Raw genomic sequence first — 13,966 nt, 5'->3', positions numbered from 1 at the left:
GTAGAGAGAGACAAGGAACCGGAAACAGCTTTTTCCTACACAAATTGCCAACTAAACATCTTTGCTAGTAGCGGATCATTTTTTATTTTAAAAAGATTCTGCTGAGAGCATCCTGCTTGGTGTCTGAGTTTTGAATACTGATAGGGTTGCCAGGTGTCCAGTTTTGAACCGGGCAGACCAGTATTTGAGCTTTCTGTTCGGGAAACAAATTGAGAAAATATCAATGAGAAAATAGAACTGTCTGATATTTTCTAAATCAGATGTAATGTAGATTGTGATGTAATGTCAAGTGTGTCCGGTATTTTTGTTGAAACCATCTGGCACCCTAAATACAGACAACTATAGTTCACGAGAGATTAGTGAGGTACTCCCGTGATCCATTAATCTGACTGCTGTCCCGGGAAGGATTCCAACACCCAGGCACTTACACATTCAAGTTTCAGTTTCAATCTATCCCTTTTTTAACAAACAAGTGCTCCTGGAAGGCCAAACCTCATGTGGTCATATTATGGATATTCTGAATGTTCCTTATATTTGTTTTTTTTTGTGTGCTACTGATAGGGGGAGACAGTGGAAAGGAGGCTGGGCCTACACAACAATTTCACTGATTGCATGGAGAACTATAAGAAAGGCAGGCAGGTCCAGAGGAATTTCACAAGGCCCTCCAAAGGGATTTGGGGTGGTGGTGGTGGTGGTGGTGGTGGGGAGTGTTTTGTTTTTCAGGCTCAGAACTACACCACTTATATGTCTAATCAGATGTTTGGGTTCCATGATATTTTTAAAATGGAGAGCAATTTCTTTGTTAATGAAGAAGCAGCAGTATTTTTTTAATTTTTAGATAATAACACTACAAATATTTACTTTGGTGCATAGCTCTCATGATGATGTAATCAGATGGAGGAGGAAAAGACTGATCATGATAAATTGGTATTCTTCATAGGCTGCTTACTTTGCATGTACTTTATCTATTATGTATGACAGAGAATTAAGGAGATGAATTTCCTGGACTTAGTAATTCAACTTCCCTCTCTGTATACTGAGAGCGTTATCTCTTGTTCTTAAACATGTTGCTGAAGAGATGATTTTGCAGAGCCATGACGATCTGCAGCTGATGGCATTCAAGGCCTTGCAGAATTGAGGCTTGTAAATTTTGCCTTTGATAGAAGCATATTGAATAGATTTAAAAAAAATCCACACAGAGTAAAGCCCGTGTTCTAATTTTGCATATAAAGACTTTTTGCCTTCCACCAGTGCCCGTACTTATTACTCAATTCAAAAAGCATGTAAAAGACTCAGAAAAGAAGAATTATTCACTGACTTTCTATATAGGTAATACAACTTGTGGACAGAAAAAAGGAATATATCACTAAAGAAAAGTAACTCAATTTACCTGATTGACATGATCCAGCTTCGGGCAGGGTCTTCCACCATTGTAGGGCTTTTCACGGAGCCATTTAGACCTAACCTTTACTCCGCTACCACAGGATTTACTACAGCGAGACCAGTTGGACCATTCACTGAGCTTGCAGTCTGAGGGGCATGGAATAATGCAGGCTTCCTCAATGTAACCTGAGACAATGGAAAGGAAAGAGAAATCTCACCTGCATGCTGCTCTGCCATGTCTCCCCAAAGTTTCAGTCTAGTTTGTTTAAAGTATCCGAAGTTTGAATTTATAGAAATGGGGGAATGCAGATATATCTTTACCATTTGGCCTAAATTAAATTCAGCAGGAAACTGATGCATACACCAAACTATTGTGTTAAAATAACAGCGGAGTATTTTCAGAATGATCTGATAAATATTTTTTCATAAAAGATTTCCAAATTCCAGCTTTTCAACAGCTAAAGTGTAATTGACACTAACTCTTGCTGCATTATTCTCATGCTGCAGAAATGATCCGTTAAAAAAATTGTGCAAACCTTTTGTATATTTGTATGAAGAAAGTCCACTGTGGTTATATGTATCTATCTAGTCTATCTAGACCACAAGACTTGTGTCTTAACAGCTTGGAACTAGTAAACTTAACATCTTGTGACCTATTCAAGGCTAGAAAGAGAGAGTGGTCAGCTACATTACTGATTTGCAGATTAACAACCATCTGCCCTCAATAGTACAGACAGTAATCACTCTGAAGGAGAATGTCAATGCTTACTGTTGATTACTCATGGATCCTAAGAAACTGGAAAGAAAGTCATGTGTGGCAGGATGTAACTAGGATATTATGCCTAAATCAATGAAATAACTGACAACATTTTTTTTCAAAAGCAGAATACACTACAACTATACTATATAGTGTACATGGTTTATATGACCATTTACAACAAGAGCCATAAAAGTTAGTTTTAATGATTGATAAACCATATAATTACTGTAGAGATATCCTAAATATATACAGAATATCCCCTACATAATATGTATGGAAAAATTATGGTAGTCTCTCAGGTACTTCAATGTAATAACTGATGGCAAATGTAGACTTATTAATGAAAATAATTTTACATTCAGTTGAAAAATCAGCAAATTCATAACATGATGAGAGGAAGTTTGAAAATGAATCACATTCTGGATGGTCACAGTTTTACATTTATAGTCTTTTAATTCCATTGAATGCCTCCTTATTTTTGTACTACAGTAAACTTCCGATAATCCAGCACCTTTAGGACCCAGGGGGTGCCGGATTATCAGATATGCCGGACTATCAGAAGGGGAGGCTATGAGGGGTCTGGGGTGGGGTGGGGGGATGCTACCCTAGACCCCCTCATAGCCCTCCCTTCTGATAGTCCGGCTCTGCCCCAGGAGTCCCCGATTCAGTCGCTGCTGGTCAGTTTCAGCAGCGGCTGAATCAGGGGCACCTGCAGCAGAGCAGCTGGGGTGCTGGTGGGTTGGTCTGGTAGCGCCGACCCTTGGCGCAGCGAGACCAACCCGTCAGCACCCCAGCTGCTCTTGGGAACGCCTGGGGCAGAGCAGCTGTGGTGCTGACGGGTTGGTCCCGCAGCGCCGCTCCTTGGCGCTACTGGACCAACCCAGCAGCACCCCAGCTGCTCTGCCCCAGGTGTCCCCAAGTCAGCTGCTGCTGAAACTTATCAGCAGCTGACTCCAGAAAGCCAGAGGCAGAGCTGCTCTGCCCCGGGCTTCTTGGAGTCAGCCCTGGTCAGTTTCAGCAGCGGCTGAATCGGGACGCCTGGGACAGAGCAGCTGGGGCGCTGCTGAGTTGGTCTGGTAGCGCCAAACCTCGGCGCTGCGGGGACCAACCCAGCAGCACCCCAGCTGCTCTGTCCCAGGTGTACCCAAGTCAACTGCTGCTGAAACTGACCAGCGGCTGATTCCAGGAAGCTGGGGCAGAGCAGCTCTGTCTCGGGCTTCCTGTAGTCAGCCGCTGGTCAATTTCAGCAGCGGCTGAATCCGGGACAGCTGGGGTGCTGCTGGGCTGGTCCCGCAGCCCTGAGGGGCAGCGCTACTGGACCTACCTGGCAGCACTCCAGCTGTTCTGCCCCCTGCTTCCCGGATTCAGCGCTGGTCAGTTTTAGCAGCGGCTAAATCGGGGAAGCTGGGGGCAGAGCAGCTCCAATGGTCCGGCTGCCCGGAGCACTTCCGGGTTCCTGATGGTGCCGGATCATCAGGAGTGCCGGACCGTCAGATGCCGGAACATCGGAGTTTTACTGTATTAGAGAGAACTTACCATCTCTATACTATTTATTATTTTGACTGCTTCTATATTGTCTCTTTTTATTAACCTACTCTCAACTGCAGACTTTTCAATATCTTTTCATATACAAGTCTTTCCAGGCCTCTAGTAATCTTCATTCCTCTTCTCTGAATCTCTTTCCACTTCTGTTGTATAGTTTTGAGATAAAAGTGGGATTTGAATAGCACTGGGTCATGTTAGATCGACAAGCTTGCACACCTCTCTTTTTTTTAAGATTTCTGTCTTACTCTCCAAAATTTCATGAAATGAAATATCTGCATCCATTACTATTCTGAGGAAATACTCAAACAATATTTCAAAATTTAATGGACACAGTGATGGTAGCCCAAATTTGTAGAGAGCCTGAAATACTAACTCTAAGAGATGTGGATTGTCTCATTCATCCCTAAAGGGTGCTAACTCAGGTGCCTAATAATAATTTATATGTCTACACATCTATTTCACTGCTCATCAAAGCAAATATGAAAGGAGAGGGACTTTCTTAGTATAAAGAAATGCACAATACATACATTTTAATGCTATAACTGAGTGGCACTTGAGAGACAACTTATTTTGTTAGCAGTTTGACCTATGAAGCCAAGACGCCAAAGGGGAATAGTGGAATCTATGGGATATCCGAGTCTCAGTAGAGCAGCAGCGGCTCAGTCTGTTCCAGAAACAGGTATGGGATTATCTTCCCTCCCTGCCTCTAGAGGACATTGCGAGTCACCATCTGCAGACTCAGGCAGACATCATTATACTGGTCACAGGTGTGACAGGTTCTCAAGTTTTCTTACAACCATGACCCAAACTAAAAAGGAAAAAATAAGAGCTTGGATTCTGATGTCATTTCAAATGATTCCAGAAGCCATGTGTTTTAGGCCACCTCTGCCCAGAGTTGCGTCCAAATTCACTGAGGGGAAGCCGAGCTTCAACAGCCAAGCAGAGCGGGCTCCCAGTCACACTTTAAAAATCTAGACATTCTACTGTGAATGACATTAATTTTCACTTGTCCACTTGACTTGTAGGTGGAGCCTGGCTTGTGGGCAAGCAAACAAAAAAAGCCCCCACTATTTTTTTCATTTCTAATTGGGGTCTGGAAGAGTGACCAGAACTGCAGATAATACACACATTTCTTTCTTATAATATTTTAATAGTAATTTTCTTCAGGTTTCTTTTTACATCCTAGCAGTTTCCTTGCTTTTTGTCCATCCTCACATGTTGGTAACCTATCATCTTAATTAACTATGATATTAGTCACTCTCTTTAAAAGTTTAAAATCTGAGAGAACTGTTTTCTGCTGAGATCTTTTCTGAAGACAACTAAAACCAAACAATTACATGCTATACAAAGATTCAGAACCATCTGAAACATTTTTATATCCAAATAAGATTTGTAGACACTTCCTAGCAACCTATGTTACCCACAAGGTGCTGTAGAAATAAAAAAAAACCCTGTACAATTAAAATACACACATTTTACCTGTACATTCAAATAAGCTCTGAATTCTGGTTCTAGTTTTCTACAGCTTGCATTTGCTTGGAATTGCTAGCTAGTTAAATAGCCATACAGAATATATCTTGATTTTGATCTATGTAAAGCTGTCCTTCAAAGAATGTATCATCACAGAACTGAATTCTGACCTTATTTATTAAGTAACTTTTGACATTCAGCTGAACGATACTTTATGAAAGGTACATTATTTTAGACATATTTTGGCAAGTCATATGATATGTAGTAGTTTGGATTGCCCTGCAGCAGAATGGGTGACATTGATTATAGATAATTTCTGGGTTAATCCTGAAATTCAGATGTGCCTGACCTCAAAGCTCCATCTTACACTAAATGTTAATGCATAAAATTCAAACAGTAAATCTTCCATGGGATGCAACAAGCACTTTAAGATGGAATGTAAAACCAGACATCTGATTTCCATATTTTTGGAATATTACAATTTGAATTAATCATAACAAAGAATTTAAGAAAGAATAGAAAATAACTGTATAGCAGGTTTTTTTTGGGCTATTTATTAAAATATGAGGTGTTGTTTTATATCTCTAAGATTAATTTTTACTTGACATTCTAATCTACTAGGCACAAACTTTTATCTATACTAGTTTCAACATACTTTTATATCATTTTAGCCTGTAAAGCTGTTTCTATTTTAACAGTAACACACAATTTTAGTGTTTGTTAATTTCTCTCTCTCCAATTAAAATATGGAAGAAACAACTTCATCTCATTTTAGATAAATTATTCACTTTTTCAGAAAATAACTTCAATCAACCTAGATTAGTTCATCTAGCTCATTTATTGAGACTCTAGCATAAAATATTTTAGAAGTTTAACTTCATCTGATTGTAAACTCAAGGGATTCAATTTATCTCCGTCTCAGTCAAAGATTCAGGCACTCTCAGATGTGACTGCCACAAAATATTCATATAAGGCGGGGGGCTATGTGTCAAGTGGTTATTGGGATAAGAAAAGGGAAGGTTTTGGGACATATTTTCTTAAATGACCTACCAGTTTAGCACATATTTTGCTTTGTTTCCCCTGTTGATACACACAGAATAAAGAATTCTTCTAGTAGGACAATGTGTGTAGTGCATTGCATGTATGTAGCTGAAAAAAACCCAAGAAGCACTTTGCAATTTTACACTTAGATCGTATATCCACAAAAAAAATTCAAGTCACATATTTCACTTTTTTTAAACTGTAATTAAAAAGCGTAATTAAAAATGATCCTCCAAAATGGCAAATTAAGCTGTACCACAATAACCTGTAATGATGCCACATGTAGTAAAAATCTCCATATGCTTGCACCATTCAGCTGGAAATGTTTTCATTCACAATGCACTAAAGCCATAATTGTATCTAGTACCTGAAATTCTTTACTAGATTTAATTCCAAAGTACTATAATGGAGTAAAATTATGATTTGTGAAGGACTAATGGACATGCTTCAGGGAGGCATTAGCAGGTAAATTACCATACAACAACTATGTAAATAAAAGACTGTATAACTGAAACTCTACGCATCCAGGCAACATCTGCTCCCCAGCCAGCTTTTAGTCCACCTTCCACTGAGAGGACGTCCTTTGCTGGCTAGACAGGTCTAGGGTGCTGATGGAATCTGCTCCACAAGAGTTGTATCACTCCTGCCTCTCCATGACACCAGCACCCACAAATCCTCTGTGACAATAGGGTAGTGGGGACTTTTGAATAACAAGCACTGAAGGTAGAAAATAAGAGGGGACTCGACTCGACCACTGGAGACATAGGAGAAGGGGTTTTTTTTGCTTTCACCAAAGAGTAGAGGAGGAAAGGCAGGAGTCCTCAGGGAGGAAATACTATCAAAAGATAAAGGGAACAAATGAGTGAAGACTTTTAGCTACTGGTGGGAGACAGAAGAGCGTCTGACGATGGATCTTCAGCATTAGCAGAATGAGGGGGAAGGAAGAAGCTTCCCAGGTGCAAAGAGTTCTCCAAAGGGAACAGAGAGACTGAAGGCCTTCCCAAGGAATGAATAAGGTTGAAGTGCAGGGAGAAGAGGAGATTCTGAGGAGGAGCCTGACACCATGGGAGATATGAAAGAGAAAAGAGTGCCAGAGAAGGGAAGACAGGAAAGAATTGATCTCTTTCTAAGGAAGAAGGAAGGAAAGCAGACAAAGGAGGACAGAAGATGAGAGTGATACTTTCTTGGAGGTGATAGACTGTAAATTTCCTTACTTTCTCTCTGCCTCAGCGAAACAGAAATCTGCAGATACTAAACTGTGTTAGCTCCCTGACATTCCAGTGCATTAGCCAATCCAACAAATTTTCAGTACTCTGCCAGCTCCTATTTCACCTTGCATGTAACACTTGGAACACTTCAGATCCTGAATCCCCTTGAAGAGTATTGCTCTGCAAAATCCAGCCCCTACCACTGGATACTAACAGAAATTACCAAGTCCACTGCCTCCAAAGAGACAGGACAGTCACCGGTCTGTTGCCGTAGCAGATACTGCATGCTTTAATATATTGCACCAAGATAGTAAATGTATAGTAATACCAAGAAAGAGTTGATTAATAAAGAACAGAGATTCAAGTGATGCTAAGCAAGGGTAGTAAAAACAGAAAATAGAAGCCTTGTCTTTGTGTCACAAGCTCTATGTGGCCAGGATGCTGTGTTCATGGATACAAAAAGCACTGCATGTTGTGTTCCCTCAGTAATAAGATAGCCAGGGTGGCGTTCCCCCTTCTTATAGTTAAGTAAATCTTTGAAATCTATCTTTTGAAGTATAGTCTGAGACAAAATTCCTCTCCTCTGCTGTTCTTCAAGATGCAGACTCCATGCTTTCTGTGCTGTTTGAATCCTTCTGAAAATTTACTTTTCTTATTGAATCAGTACACAAATATAATTTCCATTGTCTCTGGCTACTCCTACTCCATTTACATTCAACATCTGGATAGATAGGAAAGTCAACATTCCTTCATCTAGGGCAGGCATGTCCAAAGTCCGGACCGTGGGCCAATTGCAGCCCGTGTTCCGATTTAATACGGCCCCCGCTTCCTCCCCCTCTCCTGGCTCCCCGGCGCTCTTTTGAACTGGCGCGCCCAGTGCGCCGCTTCCGGCCACGCCGCCGCTGCCCATGGCCTCCGCGGTCCTAGAGCCTGCCCTGTAGGGCACGTCCGCAGCCCCACTCCCCCGCTCGGCTGCGGGTTCGCCCTGCCCCCGGGCCGCCGTGAGGCCGGCGTGCCCTGCGCTCTCCGCCCGCCTCCGACCCTGCGGGCCCTCCGCCTTGGGGCTGAGAGTGCGGGGACGGCCCTCACGCAAGTTCACTTCTTCAAATCTGGCCCTCTTTGAAAAAAGTTTGGACACCCCTGATCTAGGGAATCTTTAGTCACTCTCCCTGGTTTTCTTGGTTTAAATATAGTTTAGTGTAAACACACAAGGTCTTAATTGTTGTCTGTGCACACATCATGTAATATTTCATGCTGGCTATCATGATCAAGTTTTTGTTTGATATCTCACATGATATTCTTTGTAGATCAAATACCATAAAAGTAATTTGCGAGGTGTAGAGTTGGTCAGGCCAGACAGGAGTTTCTGTTACATGACAGCGAACCCGTTGTCAGTAGGCACAGTAGGCTCCCAGCGCAGCAATAATACAATAAGAGAGCTCAGAGGACAGGCTGAATGAAGTAAGACAAACATGAGATAGGCAGATTTAAGTGGACTTCATTGCCTGCCTGAGAACAAGGCAATCGAAATAGGAAGATCTAAGATTCTTTCTATTCTCAAAGCGCTGATGTCTGTATGCAAAGTCTGACTCCAACTGGGGTGAGTATATTGGACTATAACTTGGAGACAAGGTCTCAAAATCTTAGGCTGTGTCTACACTGGGCCACTTATTCTGGAAAATCAGCCACTTTTCTGGAATAAGAGGCGAAGCGGACAGGGGACTGCAGACAGGGGAGTTGAAGAGGGAGAGCAAAGCGACCCCACCGCCGAAGAGGCTACCCGGTGAGAGTACAAGCTGTGGTGTGAGTGTGTGTGTGTGCCTGACTGTTTGAATTTTACAGTTTGAAGTGTGAATTGAGTCTGATTCCAGGGAGTGCTAGCAGTTTCAGTTTCAGCTTCTGTGGCAGTTGGGACTGAGAGCCTGCCATTGTTCCCTTGATTGCCTCTGATTAGCCTCAGGCTCAGCCTTCCCCTGTGTGACTCAGAAGGGGGCAGGCCTGACCTAGGCAAGCAGGCTTTAAAAAGCCAGAGCAGTGCGACCAGGGGAGCGAAGCGGACAGGGGACTGCAGACAGGGGAGTTGAAGAGGGAGAGCAAAGCGACCCCACCGCCGAAGAGGCTACCCGGTGAGAGTACAAGCTGTGGTGTGAGTGTGTGTGTGTGCCTGACTGTTTGAATTTTACAGTTTGAAGTGTGAATTGAGTCTGATTCCAGGGAGTGCTAGCAGTTTCAGTTTCAGCTTCTGTGGCAGTTGGGACTGAGAGCCTTCCATTGTTCCCTTGATTGCCTCTGATTAGCCTCAGGCTCAGCCTTCCCCTGTGTGACTCAGAAGGGGGCAGGCCTGACCTAGGCAAGCAGGCTTTAAAAAGCCAGAGCAGTGTGACCAGGGGAGCGAAGCGGACAGGGGACTGCAGACAGGGGAGTTGAAGAGGGAGTTGGGCAGAGGGAGTGACTGATGGTGATGAAGACCCGTAGCGCTTGTGCCAGTACTTCTCCTGTCTCCTCCACCTGTGCCTGTATCCAGACAGAGAACCTGAGCATGGATGCCTCTACCCAGGTCCTGGTGTGGTCTTGCTGTATTTGTGGCTTGCAATTCCCACTGAGTGATCTCCAGGCTGGGGGAGACAACCGTTGTGAAAGGTGCCTGCTGGTAGAATCTCTCAGGCAGCAGGTGGGAGAGCTACAGGAGGAGGTGGCCAGGCTGAGGAGCATTCGAAGCCATGAGGAATTCCTGGACAGTATTCCTGTGGAGTCCACGGAGGTCACTGTCCTAGAATGTGGGACTGTTGACCAGCCACTTATGGAGGAGGCAGTGGTGCAGGGTGAGCACTGGCAGCTGGTTACTTCCGGCAGCAGGCAGTGTTCCACCCCTGCTCCTAACCCTCCCACTGTGTTGTTACATAACCGTTACTCTTTACTTTCAGCAGGAGACAAGGAGTCACCCCCCACAGTGGAGGAGACCAGGCCTTGCACCACCAAGGTTGAGCAGTCTCCTGCCACCACTGCGAGGAGGAAACGTAGAGTAGTGGTGGTTGGAGACTCTCTTCTGAGGGGAACGGAGGCACCCATCTGTCGCCCTGACAGCTCATCTCGAGAGGTATGCTGTCTGCCAGGGGCCCGTATCCGAGATGTTACGGAGGCATTGTCGAGGATTATCCGGCCCTCTGACTACTACCCCATGCTACTCATCCACGTGGGCACAAATGATACTGCCAGGTGTGACACTGAGCGGATCAAGTGTGACTACAGGGCTTTGGGAGTACGGGTGAGGGAGTTTGGAGCGCAGGTGGTATTCTCTTCTATCCTTCCTGTCAAAGGTAGGGGCCTGGGCAGAGAGAGGTGCATCCTGGAGGTGAATGCCTGGCTGCGACGATGGTGTCGCCAGGAGGGATTCGGCTTCCTTGATCACGGGGTGCTCTTCCAGGAAGGACTGCTTGGCGGAGATGGAGTTCACCTTTCCAGGAGCGGGAAGGCCTTGTTTGGACACAGACTGGCTAACCTTGTGAGGAGGGCTTTAAACTAGGTTTGTCGGGGGCAGGTGAGCAAAGCCCACAGGTAAGTGCTGAATGTGCGGGACTGGGAGATGGGTTGGAAATGGGGGGGACTACGGCCTATAATGGCAAGGAGAAAGGAGGGTCAGGGCACAACAGGGAGGCAAGATCAAATCAGTATCTTAGATGCCTATATACAAATGCAAGAAGTATGGGTAATAAGCAGGAAGAACTGGAATTGCTAACCAATAAATACAACTATGATATCATTGGTATTACAGAAACCTGGTGGGATGGGACGCATGATTGGAATATTGGTATGGAAGGGTACGGCTTGCTCAGGAAGGACAGACAGGGAAAAAAGGGAGGAGGGGTTGCCTTGTATATTAAAAATGTACACACTTGGACTGAAGTGGAGATGAACGTAGGAGATAGCTGTGTAGAGAGTCTCTGGGTTAAGCTAAAAGGGGTAAAAAACGAGGGTGATATCATGCTAGGAGTCTACTACAGGCCACCTAGCCAGGTGGAAGAGGTGGATGAGGCCTTTTTTAAACAATTAACAAAACTATCCAAAGCCCAAGATTTGGTGGTGATGGGGGACTTCAACTATCCAGACATATGTTGGGAAACTAACACAGCGAGGCACAGGCTATCCAATAAGTTTCTGGACTGCATTGGAGACAACTTTCTGTTTCAGAAGGTTGAAAAAGCTACCAGAGGAGAAGCTGTTCTGGATTTGGTTTTAACAAATAGGGAGGAACTAGTTGAGAACTTGAAAGTGGAAGACAGTATAGGGGACAGTGATCACGAAATAATAGAGTTCATGATCTTAAGGAAAGGTAGAAGGGAGACCACCACAATTGAGGTTATGGATTTCAGGAAGGCAGATTTTGATAAGCTCAGAGAACTTGTAGGTAAGGTCCCATGGGAAGCAAGACTGAAGGGAAAAACAACTGAGGAGAGTTGGAAGTATTTCAAAGGGACGTTGTTAAGGGCCCAAAAGCAAACAATTCCGCTGTGTAGGAAAGATAGAAAATATGGCAAAAGACCAGCTTGGCTTAACAAGGAGATCTTGCATGATCTCAAAATAAAAAAGGAGTCATATAAAAAATGGAAACTAGGACAACTAACAAAGGATGAATATAGGCAAGCAACACGGGAATGCAGGGGCAAGATTAGAAAGGCAAAGGCACAAAATGAGATCAAACTAGCTACAGGCATAAAGGGAAACAAGAAGACCTTTTATAAATACATTAAAAGCAAGAGGAAGACCAAGGACAGGGTAGGCCCACTGCTTAGCGAGGAGGGAGAAGCAGTAACAGGGAACTTGGAAATGGCGGAGATGCTCAATGACTTCTTTGTTTCGGTCTTCACCGAGAAGTCTGGAGGTGTGCCTAACGTAGTGAATACAAGCAGAGAGAGGGTAAGTTTAGAAGATAGGATACACAAAGAACAAGTTAAAAATCACTTAGGAAAGTGAGATGTCAGCAAGTCACCAGGTCCTGATGAAATGCATCCCAGGATACTCAAGGAGCTGATAGAGGAGGTAACTGAGCCTTTAGCTATGATCTTTGAAAAATCATGGCAGACAGGGGAGATTCCAGAAGACTGGAAAAGGGCAAATATTGTGCCCATCTATAAAAAGGGGAATAAGAACAACCCAGGAAATTATAGACCGGTCAGTTTAACGTCTGTCCCAGGGAAGATAATGGAGCAGGTAATTAAGGAAATCGTATGCAAACACTTGGAAAGTAGTAAAGTGATAGGGAATAGCCAGCATGGGTTTGTGAAGAACAAGTCATGCCAAACTAATCTGATAGCTTTCTTTGAAAAGATAACGAGCCTTGTGGATAAGGGAGAAGCGGTGGATGTCATATACCTAGACTTTAGTAAGGCATTTGATACGGTCTCGCATGATATTCTTATTGATAAACTAGGCAAATATAACTTAGATAGGGCCACGATAAGGTGGGTGCATAATTGGCTGGATAACCGTAGTCAGAGAGTTGTTGTTAACGGTTCTAAATCCTGCTGGAAAGGGATAACAAGTGGAGTTCCTCAAGGGTCTGTTTTGGGACCCGTACTATTCAATATCTTCATCAATGATGTAGATATTGGGATAGAGAGTACTCTTATTAAGTTTGCAGATGATACCAAACTGGGTGGGGTTGCAACTTCTTTGGAGGATAGGGACATAATTCAAAATGACCTTAGCAAGTTAGAGAAATGGTCAGAGGTAAACAGGATGAGGTTTAATAAGGAGAAATGCAGAGTGCTCCACTTAGGAAGGAACAATCAGTTCCATACATACAAGATGGGAAGCGACAGTCTAGGAAGGAGCATGGCGGAAAGGGATCTAGGGGTCATAGTGGACCACAAGTTGAATATGAGTCAACAGTGTGATGCTGTTGCAAAAAAAGCAAATATGATTCTAGGTTGTATCAACAGGTGTGTTGTAAGCAAAACTCGTGAAGTCATTCTGCCGCTCTATTCTGCACTAATTAGGCCTCAGCTGGAGTACTGTGTCCAGTTCTGGGCGCCACATTTCAAGAAAGATGTGGAGAAATTGGAAAGGGTACAGAGAAGAGCGACAAGAATGATTAAAGGTTTAGAGAACATGACCTATGAAGCCAGGCTTCATGAACTGGGCTTGTTTAGTTTGGAAAAAAGAAGATTAAGGGGGGACATGATAGCGGTTTTCAAATATCTAAAAGGGTGTCACAAGGAGGAAGGCGAAAATTTGTTCCTCTTGGTTTCTGAGGACAGGACAAGGAGTAATGGGCTTAAAGTGCAGCAGGGGAGGTTTAGATTGGACATTAGGAAAAAATTCCTAACTGTCAGGGTGGTCAAATATTGGAATAAATTGCCAAGGGAGGTGGTGGAATCTCCCTCTCTGGAGATATTTAAGAACAGGTTAGATAGACATCTGTCAGGGATGGTGTAGACGGAGCTTGGTCCTGCCTTGAGGGCGGGGGGCTGGACTCGATGACCTCTCGAGGTCCCTTCCAGTCCTATTATTCTATGATTCTATGATTCTACACTGGCCCCTTGAATTTCCGGAAAAGCAC

General features: G+C 43.8%; 1 protein-coding gene across 1 annotated transcript in view; it reads right to left on the bottom strand.

Moving 5' to 3' along the window:
* The window catches only part of THSD7A (thrombospondin type 1 domain containing 7A), a 538,075-nt gene that overhangs the window by 55,457 nt on the left and 468,652 nt on the right, over positions 1-13,966 (bottom strand). Inside the window, exon 17 of the mRNA XM_025180361.2 lies at positions 1,391-1,569. Coding sequence (XP_025036146.2) covers positions 1,391-1,569 — 179 coding nt within the window. The remainder of the gene's footprint in view (positions 1-1,390; positions 1,570-13,966) is intronic.

The sequence above is a fragment of the Pelodiscus sinensis genome, chromosome 2 (genome assembly GCF_049634645.1).
Source record: "Pelodiscus sinensis isolate JC-2024 chromosome 2, ASM4963464v1, whole genome shotgun sequence".
Classification (NCBI taxonomy): Eukaryota; Metazoa; Chordata; order Testudines; family Trionychidae; genus Pelodiscus; species Pelodiscus sinensis.
Note: the sequence above shows the minus strand (reverse complement) of the source record. Positions and strands in the feature narration are given on the sequence as shown.